Consider the following 19,252-nt stretch of genomic DNA (forward strand, 5'->3'; position numbering starts at 1 on the left):
GTAGAAGTAATATTTAACTGAAATTATCTGTTCTGTAGATAAACGTTCTCTGAATTAGCTGACACTGGAATAACAGACCAGGACTTTCACTCAGTAGATAAAAAGACAGATAGACGAGCACAAAAACCACTTTCAATCAGCTTCAGAAAGGTCATGTGAAAACATTTTATGAGATGCTTTTGTTTCCCTTTAAGTTTAAATATCAGTTGACATTTGCTAATACTGCCCTATTTAGAGGAAGATGAAATAAATAGATAAACGTTCCCTTTCCTTTTGGCCTTTTTCAGCTTTAGAAGAATTCCAGCATAGCTCTGGAAACCCAACAAAAGCAGTGTTATCTGCATGGCTGGGGCTGGCTCCACCATGGCTCAGGGTGTGCAGGGCAGCAGGAGGCACGTTTGTCCTCTAATCCTGGCTGGATAAAGGAAATCTGAGATGTGGCACATCACCCAGCTGGAAAATCAACTCTGATGTGAATTCAGGCAGCAGCAATACTGTGCTTCCTCCTGCCCATTAACATCCAGGAATTTCAGTCTCATTTCTTTGCTTTCCAAAGCATTCCCTCCATCAGCCCTGAAAACACTGCTCTCCCAGCAGGGGGGACTCATTCAGGTCACCCACCTGAACTGCTGAAGGGCAGAGCTAACTCAGCTTTTCTGCATTCCAATACAGCAAAACTGAAGAGCTGAGAGCATTTTTAAACTAACTAAACACAAAATTCTACATACCTATGAAATGTTGGGTCCTTCTAAGAGTGCATTTCCTTTAATAACCAGAATTATGTCTAAAGCATACCTGCAATCATCTGGGCAAGTTATTGCTGTCAAGCAATATTATCTTTTAAGCTACAGCAGAAGACATCCCTCAGCATTTGCTGTTACTTAAACCATATACAGGGGTTGTAATTTGTGTACTTTGACCTTATTTGACCTGTTTCTAACTTGATGAACCCCATGACTCCCAGATAATTGGTTTTTTTTTCAGCTAAAGAGCTCACTATAACATTGTGCTGAGTTTTCTGAACAAGTTCCCTCCACTCTGATGTCTGAATAGCAAGTTTAAACATTAACTTTACAGCACCACCTGGCGTTTACTTTTCAGTAGAGCTGCATTAACTCAAAAAGCCCCTCTCAGCCTACTGAACTGGGGAAAGAAGCAGAAAAAAATATTTTCTCCTACATGCAAAGTATTTATTTTCAAACAAAGATTGAGAGGAGGGGAGGGGGAAAACACATAACGAAGGCCAAACATCTTACTATTGTTATTTTGAAAGTAAAGGAACAATATAGAATCACATCAAAGTGTTGTTGCAGAAATACAGACCTTGCCAAAATGTAGTTTATGAAGGAAATGACTTAGAAATGAGAAGTTACTGCAGTTGGAGTTAGTGCCCAGTGATGGGGTAATGTTGATGACAAATATTTATGATTCCCTCCACTCCTTAAATAGAACTGTTATTTTTAATGATATGCTTAGTTAGACCAAGGTGTGACTCTCCAAATCTGGGAGAGACTAAGAGGAAAAGAATAGAAACCAGCTCCATTTCTGAGACTCCTTCAGAAACAGTTACTTCACACTATTGCTAAATAAAAACATAATTTTGATATCTTGCATGCATTACCAATGTTTCTAAGGTGCTGGTAGCCAATCAACAAGACAAATATTTAGGTATTTTTAATTCTTAATAGATTATTTAATAATCCTGTAGTTTACAGCAGAAAACTGAGAACAGAAATTCAAGCAAAGTTTTCTTATAGAAAGATCTACAAACAGGTTTACAAATATAGTCTTAAAAATCCCTCACAAATGGTGGCAGTTTTCAATTCACTTACAAGTCAAGACATTCATCAAGGTTGGGGTTTCTGCCCTGCTGCCTTAAAGCCTTGCTTTGGGCTTGGCTATCTGCAGTTTTCTACTTTACATATGCAACAGGAGCCTGCACATCTTTAGTCCATCTAAAAAGGAAGAGAAGCAATCAGTTTCTCATTGTCTATTACAGGAATTTAAAAAAATCTTAAATATTAAACGAGCTTTTATTTCTGTTAAGAAAAACAGTAGAAACCTATAGCCTAAAATGTCTGCTAAAGAACAATGTAAAATTAATCTTATTTAAAACAAAAGCATCTACACAGCTTAATGATGAAAAAAGCTATTGGATGATTCTCCTCTGCAACCAGATGATGGCACTGAAATTCTGAGCTATCAATGGAACAAATATAGGTGTGTCATGTCTTTAAAAGCTTTCCAGGTATGCTCAGTGTAAATGAGAAATCACATACTACTGACCACACTCTGGCACAGACAGAAATTTAAGGAATTAGCTATACAGCAACCCCTGCAAGAAAAAAATGCATTTTCCAACTTGTAACCAGTCAGCTCTACAATGCCATTGTCAGCCTTCAGTCCTCCAGCAGATAGTTTGGATTGACAACCAGGTAGGGATCATCATCAAAAGTCTCCTCTTCTCTGGATCCTCTCAGTCCTGACTGGGACAGTTCTATCAGAATGTGGTCCTGAAACAGACAGAGATTTGTGTTAAAACAAGGGCAGAGAGGTTTGTTTGTACTCCTTGAAAGGCATTTTTATACTGACAGGACCCCTTATTAATTACTTAACCCTTTTAATTCTAACCTCTCTCTAACAGATTCTTAACAACAGCATTCAGTGGAAATTGTTTCTATGTTGAACCCTTCTGGGAACTTTTCAGGCTAGTGCTTTCCAGTCTAATGGTTTTATGTCTTTAAAAATTAAAAGTAGTTTATTTTATCAAACTTTTTCCTCCCTAATGCCTTCATACCCCTCTGACTTAAGGCTATCCATTGAATACAAATTTTAATTTTATTTTTGCATCCTAATGTATAACTAATACTATAGAAATTAAAAAAAAAAAATCACACTTCTGTAGTGACATAGTATAGCACTTTGAAATTATACACATTTCTAATTTATTTCAGTGGTTTTTTTCTGTAATTACTGTAATAGGTGTTACACAAAGAAGGCATTTATATTGCATCAGTCAATAATGGAAGAACAAAATAGATTTCTCCAAACAGGAATGCATTCCATTATAAATGAAACATTTTTAATATATAAGTTACAACCCTATACAAGTTAAAACCCTTTTTTGCTGCTCACATATCTCTATACATACATAATGTGTGAGTCGGTGAATGACCCTCTCGATGATCTTCTTTTTATTTATTAGTTCTTCTTCAGATTCAATTTCAGATTCGATTTCCTGTAGATACCAATTAATAAGTTCACTCCTCTTTAGTGCTGTATCATCCTCTTCTGCAGAGAAAATAACATGCATAAACACAGGGGCAGTAAATTACCATTCAAACCATAGGAGAAAAGGATTTACACATTAACATTCACAATGCTGAAGAGAGAAACATGCTTTTTCATGTTTTCATTTAGGAAATGCCAGACTTCAGAGTTTTTTTCTTAAAGCACCATATTTTGCACAGGAAGGTGAGTCATGGTTTAATTGGAGATAATTAGATTGAAAATGGAAACTTTCATTAATATGCTTTCAAGTGGCTTCCAAATCCCATCAGCCTTCAGCTTCAGGAAAAACCAGTTGCAAGGACTCACACACCATTGCTCTAAGTAAGGGCTAAAGAAAAACCACTGTCACACAAAGCTAGAAGAGTCATCCTTCTACATGTACTCAGCATTTGATCAGACACTGTTCATCTCCCAACCCCTCAAAAAGCTTTAGTATCTGCTATGAGACAACTGCATTGCACTGCAGGAGTAGCCTCATTCCAGCTGAAATATTTTAGCTTCTGAATAATATTCCAGCCATTTGCTTAGGACAGGTTGTGATTGTTGGAATGCATTAAAGCTTCTGCTCCAGTTTCCACTGTTGCAGACTCTTCTAGCTTGGTTACATCACTGTGTGCTACAAAATCTCTTCTGGCTCTGATGTGCTGATAGATCTGAACCCGCAGCTTAAAGGGTTTTGATAAAAGACTAAGATAACAGAGCTAGAAACTCCAGGAAATCCTATTTGCATCACCAGATGTAGTACTGCCATATGAGCAGAGGTCTACACCTGACCTGACAAGTTTGTTGTTATCAATAGGAGTGAAAATCCCATCTACAAGAGCAAGAGATGCAGTAATTGCTCCCTGACCTCAGGGTCTGCCTTCTTTGCAATAAGGAAATTCTTACCTTCCTCTGCTTTCCTGAGGTGCAGCACCAGGAGATTGGAAATCCGTCTGTACTCAGAGAAGCCCAGCCTGAGAGAAGCTTTGGGTGCTGCATCCTTGTTCACATCCTCAGAATGGCCATTGATCCCATTCACAAGACCATTGACTCCAGCTGGAGCTTCTGCCTCACCTGTTTGGACACATGCCCACATTTAAAGCTGCAATATATTTTAGCTATTTAATACTCTGAGCCACTGAAAAGCCTTCCATTGACCAACCAGGTGAGTTGCTGAAGGAGGCTGAAGAGGCAAGAGAGTTAAGAACAAGAGTCCAGATTTCTAGAGCTCATTAGGTGAGAAACTGAAGAGAAGCACATGCTCAGTCAAGGTAAGCTGTAAAGACTGGAAGAATTTTCCCCTTTGAAAAAGTTCTCAGTACATAATTTACCATTGACTCCATCTTGGTCCTCTTGATCCTCCATTTGCTGCTCATCATCTTGGTCTAAATTGACATCAGGAGTCTCAACTCTAATGATGGACTTATTTAAAAGTCTGAAAGCTTCCTTTACATGTTTTGGGTGAACCTGAGGAAGATTTGAAAAAACATATATTAAATAGGCACAGGGGCTCTTCTAGTTTTCCAACAGCTCCAGAAACTCATCTCTGACTCTGACAAAAGGATTTTCTACACATCTCACCTGATTAAACCTAAGCAGTAAAGACTGCAAGTGAAATTACATCCTGCTACAACTACTCCAAGGTCAAGAAAGGTTATGGAGGGAAAAGCAGCCTGATTAATCTTTCAGGATTTAGCAATCATGTGAAGTCGATAAAATTTTTACTAAGCCAGGAACATTTGGGAGAAAGATCAGTGGAGCAAGAAACATGAAAGAAATGTGTCTGAACAGAGACAATATGAAGAAAAGAGATGTAATTAATGATACTCTCCTACAGAACTGAAAAGCAAAAATGGGAAAAATCATCTGTAGCTGAGCCATAAGCTAAAAGCTGTCTATTTCTTTATAGGCTGAATTCAACTTATAAGAACTCAAAGGGTGTCCTTACACAACCAGCTAGCAAGGTTCCATTCCTGCAGCTGTCACACAGCCTCTAATCAACATTTCAAAAGGCCTGCTGGATTTGAATGCAGGGACTAGAGGGGCAGTAATCACACTACAGTTAACAGCCAGAACACAATGTGCTTCTCTGCAGTGGTTGATTCGGGCAGGAGCTCAGATTACACACACAAGTACTCTAGGAAAGGTCCAGACACTTTGATGAACTTTGGCTTCTTAGACTGCAAATGGAAGAGAGCCAAGAGATTACAAACTGTAAAAGCTCAGGAGAGAAACTACCAACAGCCTTGGCTGACAGCAGCAGGTGACAGTCACAATTTAATGGGTGGGAGACTGAGAGTGCTGACACAGCTGTGATACAAAATCATGCAAGTTCCCAGTTGGGACCAGCTGACCTCAGTTTTACAAATCATCCCTTAAAATCAGTGCTTCTGGCATACATACTCAGACTGAGCATGACCACAATTCAAGCTTTCCTCCTCACCCACAGGACTACACCCAATACCACAGTCAAACAGCAAATGCAGAACTGCCATACATTTCCATAGCATCTACCCAAAGCTCCATGACAGCTCGGTTACCTCATCGCAGCAGTGCATGCGGGCCATGGCCTCAGACAGGCGGATCATGCTCTCCAGCTGCCTCACCGTGATCCTCCAGGATGACTTGGTCACCCCAGAGCCGTCACGCTGCCGCAGCCGCTTGTACTGCTCCACGATGAAGTCCTCAGACTCCTTGGATATCTGTGTGCCACCAAACAGAGTGACAGGAGCTCCAGTGCTCAGAGTATTAAAGCTTTTTCTTCTTGCTTTAGATCGGCAGTTCCCAGCCTTTACTGTACTGGCTACTGCTTTTATCTGAAATATTCTGTGCTATACACGTACTCTATGAATGACAATCACATCATGTTGAAATTATATCATAATAATGATTACACTTACCAATGATAATGATGTTACAGTAAGTATACAGCTGCATTAATTATTTTATAGCATATTTTTTTATAATTTCTATTTTTCTGTTCCACTGACTTGTTTCTAGGCATAATTGTCTGTCCCTACTAGATTGTTATGAAAAATCCAACACACAGCCAGTCCAAGCTGCTACTTGGATAGAATTCAAAAAAATCCGTTCTGTATTTTACCAAAAAACAAAGAAATAGAGGCGCAATATCCTTTCAAAATACACACTGACCAAGCAGTTTGATAAGTCAAAAAAAAAAAAAAAAAAAAAAACTCTGCAGCAGCCAGGGTGAATAACCCATGCCTGTGAGGTATGAGAAGGCTATGAAGTGGCCCCTTAAGTGTTCTAGACAAAGGTTAAAAACTGCCATGGACTATAACATGGGCTGGCTGGGTTTGTGGAGTTTAGGAGCACCAGGCTCCAAACTATGATCTGTTTCTAGGTAATAACTTGAGTTTATGGCTCCTTCCTTGAGAGAACACTACCCCAAGTGTCTTGGCATCTGCTGGAGAAAAGCCTACTGCAGAGTGACAGTTCCTTTGGACCTCCAAAGAGAGAACAACTGTTCCACAGTTTACTTAAAAAGTAGGATTACCTTTGGTTTAAACTGTCTTGCAAACAGCAGATACCTTCGGATATCATCCAAGGAATAGACACGGTCAACAGACTCCTCCACTCGGGAATGCAGATCCACAATGCGCCGGGCAATGGCGTAATCTGTCACCTGGGATAGTGGGGCTGGGTCAGGATCACTTGCACAGCATCAGCCAAAGAGAAAACAACAGTTCTATTCTTCCTTCCCTGCTCACTTGTAATCCTCATGGCAGAGCTAGCCCTTCCAGCAGGCAAACTCTCTGCCAGGAGGTCCAGGAGAATGCCCTGGTGGTTTTTAATACAAGGAAACAGAGCAGAGGAAGGATAAAAGGCAGTTTTAAGATTTATAACCTCTTGGAACTCTCCTGGGTTACAAGTTAGCCAGAGAACAAGCAGAAAGCAGCACTTTGCAGTGTGGGAACTTTCTTCCTTTTCAGCTTGCTCATCTCTCTCACCAGTCCCTTCTCAATTAGATAATCACCCTGAGCAGAACAGTAGCTGAACCAACATTCATCTCCGGATCTCATGCATTCCCAAGGCAAATGCCACAGACAGGAGGCAGCAGTCTCAGCCTTAGTGACCAGCCATTTGTAAAAATGACTAATGGTGTTAGTTTGCAGGTCAAACCACTACAGGATGAAAAGGCACTGTCCTTGCATTCAGCAAAGCATGTTCAAATTTGTACTGCCAGCTTTTAGCTGCACAGAGAGAGTAGAAAAGCAGGAGCAAGACACTCTCATGAGATTTGCTTCACTCAAAATTGCAGAGGGCCACCAAGATGATCAGAGGGCAGGAGAACATGATGTATGAGAGGGTAGAAGAGCCAGGTCTGCTCAGCTTGAAAGGAAAACAACTGCTTTACTGGCCAGCATAGATGTAATGAAGCCAAATAGTTCTTGGGTAAGAGGCAATCCACATGAACTGAACCATGAGAAATTCTTATTAGATATAAAAGTTATTATTTTCTGAACACATGAGAGTTGTCACACATTGCAGGGGCCTGGAGAGACTACAGAATCTCCATCTTTGGAGATACTCAAAACCCAACAGGTCAAGTCTTGGCAAGCAGCTCTCAACGATCTGTTTGAGTGGAAGGTTACATTGGAGACCTCAAAGGACCTTTTCTGACATAAACCTTCTATAATTCCTTAAAATTACCTCATTACATTCATCCACAAGGATGAAGAAGAGATCAAAGCGAGACATGATGGGAGCTGACAGGTTGATGTTTTGTTTCAATGACTTGGATCTGTCATAGCGGCCACCAACTGGGTTTGCTGCAGCCAAAATGGAGGTCCTGGCATTCAGAGTAGCCTGACAGTGGGAAAAAATAAATTAAAATAAAGCTGTATCTGTGACCACCTCCTAAGCCAACTCATTGCAACTCAAATGGGTCAGCATAACACTTTTTAAATGGAGCTCCATGCAGGTTTACAACAATCACTCCTCAAAAGCACCCAAACTCTACCAACAAGCCCTTTCTGAACAGGTCTCTGCCCTGAGACCCAGTCTGAAGATCAATATTGAAACACTGCTTCACAAGAGTGAATATAAACTGAAACAAGCCCCTAAAATTGCTTTTCACAAGACCCTGTTTTGCTACAAACACTGTAATCTTTTTTGGGGTTACCTCAAGGTTAGGCTTTTCCCATTTTCTGTTCCCTGTGCATTACTATCTCTTTTTAATTCTCAATAATATTTCTGACCTTCTTTGGGTATGTGCCACAAAAATTTTGCAACAAGTGATCTCTGTCCTGCCACAGTGAGGAAGTGACATGAAGATCTAGCAGGTGAAGCCACCTCAGTACATGTAACAAGCAGTCAGATGATGCTACAGACTACACAGAGTAGTGCCATCTACCTTCACTCCAGCTTTAGTAATGGATATTGTCTGCTGTTCCATTGCCTCATGAATGGCTACTTGATCCCGCACGTCCATCTTGTCAAATTCATCAATGCAACAAACCCCCTGCAGCAGAAAAATGAAAACAAGTGACCCAGATTCCATCGCTTTTGGAACAAAACAGCATCACCAAGACAATCTAGGGCTCTCATTAATCAAGCTCATTCTAGGAGTGCAGGAACCTCTCCCCTTCCCAGACTCACATTATCTGCCAGCATCAGTGCTCCAGCCTCAATGACAAACTCGTGGGACTCCTCATCTTTCACCACAGCCGCCGTCAGCCCCGCGGCGCTGGAGGCTTTGCCGCTGGTGTACACAGCACGGGGACTGAACTCATCCACGTGCCTGAGGAAAAGAGAAATAAAACCTCCAGCATCTTTTCTATCTCTGATAGTTTTAAATGTGCAATTAATTTTTATTTTTTATATCCAACATCCTTTGAAAACATTTGGAAATTCATGTTGTGATTGCTTTAGCCCTGTCCAAATACTTCAACCATCCAATCTCTGGAAAATATTCTACTTCCCTTTCCTATGTTTAACACAGAAAAAGGCACAGTGTACATTTATAGCTCTAGTCACACTGGACAAGATTTAAGTACTGAGTCTTGGACTTACTTTAAAAACTGACTTTTGGCTGTACTTGGATCACCAACAACACAAACATTGATGTCCCCACGCAATGAAGTGCCTTCTGAAGTGGTCTTGGGAACTCCTCCAAAGAGCATCAAGAGGACCCCACGTTTTACTTCATCATTACCTGACCCAGAAAAGACATTAAGCTAAACATGCAAAGAAAACACCACATTTTCCTATTTAAAAAAACCTTCATTTCACAAGAATTTTAGAGCATTTGGGCACATTCACTCAGAATTCACTGGTTTGCAAGCCTTAATGATTAAACACCACAAATACTCAAAAAGTAGATTTTCCTCTTCTAGCACTACCAGGGTTGAGGGGGAGAGTTTGTGGTAGCTGGCAAAGAGCTTTCAACCTTTCCCAAAAACTTAAGAGACAGCAAAAGGAATCAATATTTACACAAGTGAAATCTTCCCTCTCTGAGGCCACCAACATTCTTACCATGGATAGTGGGGAAGAGGCTGGTGCACAGATTATGGTAAAGGTTCTTATCTTGGCTCATTTCAAAAACCTTTTCCCACTCTTTCACAGACATCTGGTTTTTAATGCTTTCTGCAGTCTGTTCTTCATCTCGGAGCTCTTTTCCACCAAACTAGACCAAGGAAATAAAACAGCAATAAGTGTAATAACAGAGTTATTAATGAATGTGAGCACTGCAGACAAGTCACAATAACTTGCTCTGAAATCTAGATAAGAGGGAAGTACACTCTGAAAAGCTGCCCTCAGGCTAAGTAACCTCATCACCTCATACCTTTAAAAACCAATAGCCAATTTCCTAGCAGGCAAAATCAATGGTGTAACTTCAGTGAGTGAGAAAATCCCAAGTGAGTTGCTTGTACAGAGATTAAAAAAAGAGTAAAACCAATATGACTTCCTTTGACTAAAGTTGTCTTTGTAAGCAGTCTTACATTAACTGGAACTTCCAGGGTCTTTTGTTGCTCTGAAATGGGGACCAGAAACTTCTACTCCCAGAACATATCAGGTACTCTTTTTATCCTATGTGATGCTGATGCTGTTAGCAGAATGACAGATTACAGTACCACACCATGCCAAAACCCAGATATAGTCAGTATTACTCGTGTTGCAGTAACATCCCAAGATGTCATTTAATAAACAAGAGGGAACAAAAAGGATCCCTTTTCCTGTGGCAAAATGCAGCAACAGGACTTCCTGGAAGAAAAGGAAATGCTGCAGAAATGGATGAAAGCTGAATGAACTAAACATGCCAGTTAGCTGTTTAGAACAAACTGTAACACTGGCAAATAATCATATCTGTGAAAGATGCTATGAGCAACAAGGGCAAAAAAAGAACCTTGCTATGTAAATTCAATGAGAATACAAAGACAGTCAAACCAACATGGAAAGGTGGCATACAATGCACACATAAAGCTTTACTCATTCCTGCTCCCTAATTTGAGGGAAAACCACGCAGAACAGAAATCACCAACACCTTTAAGCCTCCTTTCTCTGCAGACTCACCCGTGGATTTGTTGGTGCAACATAACAAGCCAGAAAGACAAGCTTATAGGAGAGCTCCCGGACCCCCAGGGCGCGCAGTCCGCGGATGCCTTCGGTTTCGTAGCCCTCTGTGCCCGTCACCCGCGAGCCGGTCTCTGCGCGTAGCCCTGCCAGGGAAACGGGACTCAGGACAGCAGCTCCCAGCACCAGAGGCAAGCACACCTCATGGGTAGCTACAAACCTGGCGTGGAGAGCTGGGACACGTCAGGCACGACAATCAGCGAGCCGGTGAAGTCACACTTGTCACCCGCCTGGGCAGACTCCACGGCCTCGGCGCGCAGGATCACCTCCAGGCTGCGCGGGATGCTGCCGCGCGGCAGCTCGCCCTGCGTCTCCTGGATGCGCACCTGGCAGCGACACAAGGGTCAGCACCAGCACGGCACCAGATCTGAGCCTGCTTCACCTGCCAACAATGTGCTAAACAGCACCTGACTGCTGCCACCCACATCAATCCCTCTGACAATGTGACAAAAATCCGGTCAGTAATCAGCATCTAAGGAGTCTTGCAGCACCTTAGAGGATCTACAAGTGCCACAGTGACAATTCTGAAAAGTAAGCTGAAAAATTCAGTTAATGTGACTTGACATAAAATACAGTTGTGGGATGTGAAGTGCTGAGGGTTTGGGAGAGTAAATCAACTTGGAAGAGCAAGACACTGCAGATACCAATAAGCACCTCTTTTCATACTTGTGCAAAGCAGCTACACATGATGTAGTGGAAACATAAGACTAACTCTAGCTTGAATATGTGGGGTTTCAGTGGCTTACTTGGACAACAAATGTCATACAACAAAACATAAGTCTTCCTGAGACAGGAAGAAACTTTTTGCAGAAATTGTAGTGCCTTTTCTTGAGGTCTTTTCTTGATGGTGACAGAACAAAAATTAACCATCTTCAATGTGTAGAACTACAAACATCTTCCAACTACCACAGGAACATTACCCCTTACAACATCACCCCTGTACCTTTTGGAAATCAACAAATCTTGATTTGTTTGTGTCCAGCAGGAATCTCCTTCTGTTGGCGCAGACTGGGTTTCTGCAGATGTTTGGCTGGGTGTATTTGAATTGCTGCTCCACATCTTTGATCACTGTTTGGCAGTCGAGGCACAGGAAGGTTCCACTGACCAGCTCTGGATGGACAGGGTGGGTACGAACCACCTGCCCACTGATGCGCAGCAGGGAGCCAATTTTTGCTGAAGTCAGTTCTCGAATTCTGTTTAAAACAGAAATTCACAAGGATTAAATTATTCAGTCAGCAATTTTAGGCCCAGAGTACAAAAATATGATATAATGTATCTGACTAAAGAACTGCTGTAACAAACAAAAGAAACAAACTTACTACAATATATTCTCATTTTAGATTAATACTAAGCCAATGCAAAAGTTTGCACTGGTACTTCAAAACCAACACACTCTAAATTTTTTTTATTTCTAAAATACGATGATTTTAAGTATCTGAGTGTGATTTACAAATGAAAAACTGCATCAAAAAAATCTCCTGCACAAAATCAAGAACAAGATCTTTGTCACAACTGTACTGGCCAACGGCACATTTCACAGGACATAACCAAAACATTTTCAGCATGCTTTGATAGTGTTTCCCTGGTAGTAAAAGTTTCTGGAATTGACAATCATCTTACTTGTGTCTGGTAGGCAGGTCCTGGAATGCAACGTAAAAGTCCTTGTTTGCTGGAACATTTCCATGATCTCTGGCGAAAGTCTTTGTTGCTCGACACAAGTATGGATAAACCCTGAAATATGGGAAAAAAGTTCAAAGTTTAGACAAGCTATCAAAATGCCTTCTTGGCTTTAGCTTATGTCAAAGGCTTGCATCAATTTCCAGGATTTTAATGCTATGTTGTATAACCCAAAAAAACCCCATGCTAAATATGCTGAATGTGAGATCACGGCATAATAATGTTATTTGTGCTGTTGTTTGAGAATAGACTTTAAAGTCTCATTTTATGACACTTTTATCCTTATGTTAAGGATACAGTCAAGTTGGTCAAAGCAAGTGACCAACTCAATAAAATATTGCCAAGAGCATGAAACTTTAGAGTTCATTCTGTATTCTCATACTGACCACCTACTTCTTTATCATAATAAATGCAATGATCTGTTTAATGCATGGTTTCCAGAGAGGAATCCACTGAGAAATGTTTCTAGCCAGTAAAAAAAGAAAAATCTTAAATATAAGGGTTTGCAGAATGCAGAAAGAAGATAAGCCTCTTATTATTTTACATAAATGCAAGACATTATGTACCTGAGACTCCAGCAGAGCACAGCTCTACCTCAAAAAACCCGCTCTACATTTTACCTGTAAAATTCCTCCTGAACAGTGGTAGAGAGCTGCTGATTGAACTGCTCCAAATCTGCAAAGCTGACGATCAGTGTGTTCCGCTCTGGACGGATCAGTTCTTCAGCATCTCTCAAGTATTTGACCTCCCCATCACTGTTCTGGAACCTGAAAGTGAGTCAGGAAAACCTTTCAGTCACAAATCAGGCAGCAAATGAATACTTCTAAATCCAAGAGAAAAGAAGAAAAAAGGATTGCTCACATTCAGGCATCCCACAGTCCCTTGCAAAGCCCTTTTCAAAAAATATTTCTTCTTCTACCCCCTTGCTACATCTGCTCTAACCACATCCTAGCACATACAAACTGGGTTGACATTTCACACAGAAAGAGAATTGTCCCAGTGCCAGACAAAATTTCATTTAAGGTTTAACAATGGCTCTGCACCAGCAAACAAGGTTTTGTTTCCTCCAGGTGATGTTAATGGTTTCCCTATTTGATGCAGATGGGCCGCTCAGGAGGCAAAATGCAGGGAGCCAGATGTATTAATGTGTAACACACAAAAACAGCCGTGACAAAACCTTGTTAAATGGCATCAAATGCACCTTAAAAAATCATATAACCATAGAATGATTTGGTTTAGATGTGATTTTAAGATCATCTCGTTTCAAGTCCCTGCCACGGGCAGGGCCACCTTCCACTACACAAAACTGCCCAAAGCCACATTCAGCCTGGTCTTGGACATCCCAACTTCTCTGGGCATCCTTTCCCCGGAAACTCTCCGAGAAGGGTTTTGCCTACCAGGAGAGCGCCGTGCTCTGAGAACACAAGAGAGCGTTTCCAGCTGAACGCCAAGGGGAGCGGGCAGCAGGCCCCGACAGGATCTCGCCAAATGGCGGCCCCTCCGTGAGGCGCTGCCGGCCCGCCACCCGCCCTGCCCGCCCGCCGACAGGCGCGGCCCCCGGCACTCACTCCTCTAGGAAGTCCAAGAACAACTTCTGGCACTTCTCGGCCACTTCATCGCGGACCTGCTGGTGCTGCGGCGCCGCGCCCGCGCCCCCCGCCGCCGCCACTGCCAGATCCATCCCGATCACTGCCGCTGGCCCGGCCCGGCCCCACGGAGATTCGCGCCACGCCGCGCACCACGTGGGCCGCGCGTCCGCCGCGCCGACCAATCGGCGGCTGCTGTGCGGCAGAGCCCCGCCCCCCCGGGCCCTTTTCGCGCCAAAGGCGAGGGGCGGGCCGGACTGAGGGGGCGGCCGGGCAGCGGCAACACCATGCCCGGCACCATCCCCGGGCACCATCCCCGGCACCATCCCCGGGCACCATCCCCGGCACCATCCCCGGCACCATCCCCGGGCACCATCCCCGAGCACCATCCCCGAGCACCATCCCCGGGCACCATCCCCGGCACCATCCCCGAGCACCATCCCCGGCACCATCCCCGGGCACCATCCCCGAGCACCATCCCCGGCACCATCCCCGAGCACCATCCCCGGGCACCATCCCCGGCAACCATGCCCGGGCACCATCCCCGGGCACCATCCCCGGCAACCATGCCCGGGCACCATCCCCGGCACCATCCCCGGCACCATGCCCGGCACCATCCCCGAGCACCATCCCCGGGCACCATCCCCGGCACCATCCCCGGGCACCATCCCCGGCAACCATGCCCGGGCACCATCCCCGAGCACCATCCCCGGGCACCATCCCCGGGCACCATCCCCGGGCACCATCCCCGGGCACCATCCCCGGCACCATCCCCGGGCACCATCCCCGGGCACCATCCCCGAGCACCATCCCCGGGCACCATCCCCGGCACCATCCCCGGCACCATCCCCGGCACCATCCCCGAGCACCATCCCCGGGCACCATCCCCGGCACCATCCCCGGCACCATGCCCGGCACCATCCCCGGCACCATCCCCGGGCACCATCCCCGAGCACCATGCCCGGGCACCATGCCCGGCACCATGCCCGGCACCATCCCCGGGCACCATCCCCGGCACCATGCCCGGGCACCATCCCCGAGCACCATCCCCGGCACCATCCCCGAGCACCATCCCCGGGCACCATCCCCGGGCACCATCCCCGAGCACCATCCCCGGGCACCATCCCCGGCACCATCCCCGGCACCATCCCCGGGCACCATCCCCGAGCACCATCCCCGGGCACCATCCCCGGCACCATCCCCGGCACCATCCCCGGGCACCATCCCCGAGCACCATCCCCGGCACCATCCCCGAGCACCATCCCCGGCAACCATGCCCGGGCACCATCCCCGAGCACCATCCCCGGCACCATCCCCGAGCACCATCCCCGGCAACCATGCCCGGGCACCGAGCTGCGCTGTCAGCAACAGCGAACGGGGGTTTGTCAGTGAGGTGCTCACTGCTGCGGACGGCTTAGAGCCGCGCCACAGCGCCACAATGTTTCCCACTGACAAACAGTCACAGAATGCTAATGGGTTGTAGGGGACCGTAAAGATCTAGTCCCAACCCTCCTGCCATATGAGGGACACCTCCCACTCGACCATGTAGCTCAGGGCCTTATATCTAACCTGGTCTTGAACTCTGTCAGGAATGGGGAATCCACAACCTCCCTAAGCAACCCGTTCCACTGTCTCCCCATGCTCACAGTGAAGAATTTCTTCCTAATATCTCAATTAAATTCCCCTTCTCCAATTTAATTCCTCTTGTCCTGTCACTACAGGTCTTGACAGAGTCTTCCCTGTAGCCCCTTCAGTTACTGGAAGGTTGCTCCAAACAACCTTCTCTGATCCAGGCTCAACAGCCCCAACTTTCTCAAGCCTTTTGCAAGTGAGGTGCTCCACTCCTTTTATCAATTTCATGGCCCCCTCGTAGACTTGCTCCAAGAGTTTCATGTCCTTCTTATGCTGGGGAATCAGAACCTCCATGCTGCAGTGAAGCTTCTCTTCTCCCCAGGAAGAAAATAGCTACAGTAGCTGGAGTTAAAATTACTGGTGTGGTCAGGGCACTGCTGAGGAATCCCTAAGCCAGGGAATCCCCACAATGTGCACAGGAGGCACTTGGGCAGCTGCACGATGAGGAGACCCACGCCATGGAGCATCTCCAGCTTTTGAAGAGCTGGCCCAGGTGGAAAGGGTGTAAAGTATGCCAGGTGAGGGTCAGGCCACAGTCTGGACACTTGGCTCCTCATTGGCACCACTGTGGGATGGTTGAAGGCACCATTTGCCAAGCAGTGCCATGGCTGACAGCCATTCCCAAATGGCAGCTGCTGGCACACAGCACCTGCCAGCAGGAACCACTTCAACATCTATGAAAAATTGCTTACAATTGCTCTGCCACCTGCAAAGTCATTAATCTCTGCCTAAACTGGGAATTTTGCTGTAATTAAAGCAGCTAAAGGCTCTTTTTCAGTTTTGAAACCCTTTCAGAAGTGCCAGCAAGCAGCAGCCTCTTGCAGCAGTGTGTTCATGTTACACTATACTTACCATATATTGAACAGACTTAACTGCAAAATGGCAAAGAAAATAAGAGACTTGTAGAACTAACCTGGTAATTTTTGGAACACTTGTGGTGAGTAAATTTCATTTTTGTGAGATCATACTAGGAAAAAATGTGCACAAGTTGGTTGTGAGGCTTGTTTCAAAAGAAATAATCCATCCTAGATGATTTCTCCCCCCAAAAAAAGAATCTACTACAACCCAAGGAAGAAACAGTAAATAATTAAAATCTGTTTGGGGAACCCCAGCATGAACCAGAGTCCAAGGCAGCCATATGGTGTTTCACAATGAGTATTGTCAAGGCATTCTCCTCCATCACTTGCTTTCACATGGAATGATGTCCAATATGTCTGGAACTGACAGGCACCAGGTGAAAGCACAAAGTTTTCCTGCTTTTCCCTTCCTCCTGCCCTGGCCCACTGGGCAAGGAGCAAGCAGCTGGGATGTGCTGCCCACCAGGGTTCTCCCAGCAGGTGTGGGCAGCCATGGGGAGCCAGGCCTGCACTTGGCTGCCAAAGGAACAGCCTGAGTCCTCCTTCCCACTGGGCAGATTCAGACAGCTCAGTGAACACAGATGGGTTTTCACAGGAAAATTGTGCAGTTAAACTTCAGAAGCAAACTGACACTTTGTTTTGAGCAGACTCACTCCCTGGCTATTCTAAACCAGTATGTTTTATAGTTCCTACTGTAATTACCATCTGTATATAATGAAACAGAACAAAACCAAAACTATTTTACCTGGTAGAAAGGCAGCAGCAATGTGGACTCTGTAAACTGGAAAACCTCCTGCAAGTTACTGGAAATAAAGCACAGTACAAGTTTTACTTTTCAAGAACTATTGCAGCAGACTTGCTACCCATCAAAACACCATAAAGGTCTTCTAGACCTTCATTATCTGCAGGGTTTCAAATGAAGTTTAAACACTCTACAGCTCCCACTGAAGTATCCTGTTAAGATGACATTCAGGACAAATGCATTTTGCATTTTGATTTATGATCATAATTATTTTCTGTTAGCTAAGAAAGGCTGTATGAAAGGATTCAGCATACAAAGGAATTGGGGCCTCCATCTGAATTCTTGTTCTTGTGCAGTTACTGTGAATAAATCAAACTACAGCATGAGTTTGAATAACTTCTAACAGAATTGGAATAAGCACAGTTGTTATAGGCATGTATGCACAACACTTGCTGTCAAATCTAGAGCAAGAAACAGCACCCAGGATATTTTTTTTTTGTGGACAGGAAATTTAAGTCAGTAATTTTGCTGTTAGAAGAATGCACATCTGAAGTGGAATATATTACCAGTTCTGTATGAACAAAGGTAATCAAATTAAATTCATTCCAGTTGGCTTAGCTAAATAAACAACTGTTTTGAAACTTGGATTCATCACTAAGTCTGTGACAATGAACTGTCTTTATAATCCACTTAGCTTTGCAAAGTACAACTGATTACAGTGTAAGATTTTCAAGTTAACAATCTGGGGAAGATTCCACAGTAAATTAATTACAACAGACTCATAAGCAAAACTGCTAAGTGTTATTCCTTGAATTGTGTGACTTCTAAACAAAGTTTAACTTCTACATTTCCAGTACTTTACCTGCCTGACCTTTAGTATGATTGTTTTCTAATGGAGAACTCTTGTCATAAGACATTAAAATTAAGTCTTGTTCAATGGCAGCTGCAAAGATGATTTGCCCTTTTGTGAAACTCCACACAATTTATACAGAGCCTCACTGACCTTTCTGTAGCATAACCAATATGTGACTTCTCTGACATTTAAAAATCAAGGTAGCAACAATAACACAGACCATCCACACCATACCTCCCACTGAAAGCCCAATCATATAAAATGTTAAACAAAAATTAAGTCAGGAGTTACAAATATGTATGAGTATTAGAGCAACTATTGCAGTACCCAAGTCAGGAATTTAATCCCTTGCGCTTTGGCAGCAACACTTAAAAACTGTTTTAAATTTGAAAACCAACTCTCAGATGCAGTCTACAAAAGGAAGTTTCAGATACACTGGTGCCTCTCCAAATGCAGGGAACATTCTCTGGCTTGGGAGGATGAGGATGATGAGAAGTAGATTTGTACACTGCAGTAAATTGAGTTCAAGTAAGTAAATAATGTGAGAAAAAGTATGTGTAGAAAAAATTTCAGAAATACTCTGACTTACAGAAACAGTTTATCTAAGTGTACAAAGTTGGGCTGTTCACAGTATTTATATATTAAAAAAACCCTGAAAGAAGTTGGCTTAAATAATTTGGGTTTTTTTCCTTGGTAAAAGAAGCATGAAATACTTGTTTTTTTGTTATCTCAAAGGATGGGTCAGGAAGGAAAACACACGACCTGCTCACAAACTCACTACCCATTTATTTTCTGAAAATATTATATATATCCCTTGTGTATTCCATGAGCATGTGTAAACTTGCAACCATTCTCAAATAGGAACATAAAATAAAGACCAGGCCTATGGCTTTTATATAACTTTCAAAAAAAAGGGAGAAGATAGAAAATAAATTTAAACTTTAAATATCAGTAAAAAAAACCAAACCAAAAAAGTCTTATTGATTCATTATCTTGTGAGGATACTAAGTAAAATAACCAGACAGATTTGTATCTA

General features: G+C 43.6%; 1 protein-coding gene across 1 annotated transcript; it reads right to left on the reverse strand.

Annotated features, from left to right (window-relative positions):
- Positions 1-1,168: 1,168 nt before the first annotated feature.
- MCM6 (minichromosome maintenance complex component 6) lies at positions 1,169-14,292 on the reverse strand. The gene is made up of 17 exons (XM_079311263.1): positions 14,115-14,292; positions 13,167-13,313; positions 12,490-12,600; positions 11,813-12,062; positions 11,030-11,195; positions 10,810-10,955; positions 9,772-9,922; positions 9,310-9,451; positions 8,896-9,037; positions 8,651-8,758; positions 7,948-8,103; positions 6,791-6,919; positions 5,814-5,975; positions 4,605-4,740; positions 4,180-4,347; positions 3,152-3,291; positions 1,169-2,513 (listed from the first exon to the last, which is right to left on the reverse strand). Exons 1-17 carry the CDS (start codon positions 14,225-14,227, stop codon positions 2,400-2,402), a joined length of 2,481 nt encoding a protein of 826 aa, XP_079167389.1. The 5' UTR covers positions 14,228-14,292; the 3' UTR covers positions 1,169-2,399.
- Between the last annotated feature and the right edge of the window lie 4,960 nt (positions 14,293-19,252).

Source organism: Erithacus rubecula, assembly GCF_903797595.1.
Source record: "Erithacus rubecula genome assembly, chromosome: 8".
Taxonomy (NCBI): domain Eukaryota; kingdom Metazoa; phylum Chordata; class Aves; order Passeriformes; family Muscicapidae; genus Erithacus; species Erithacus rubecula.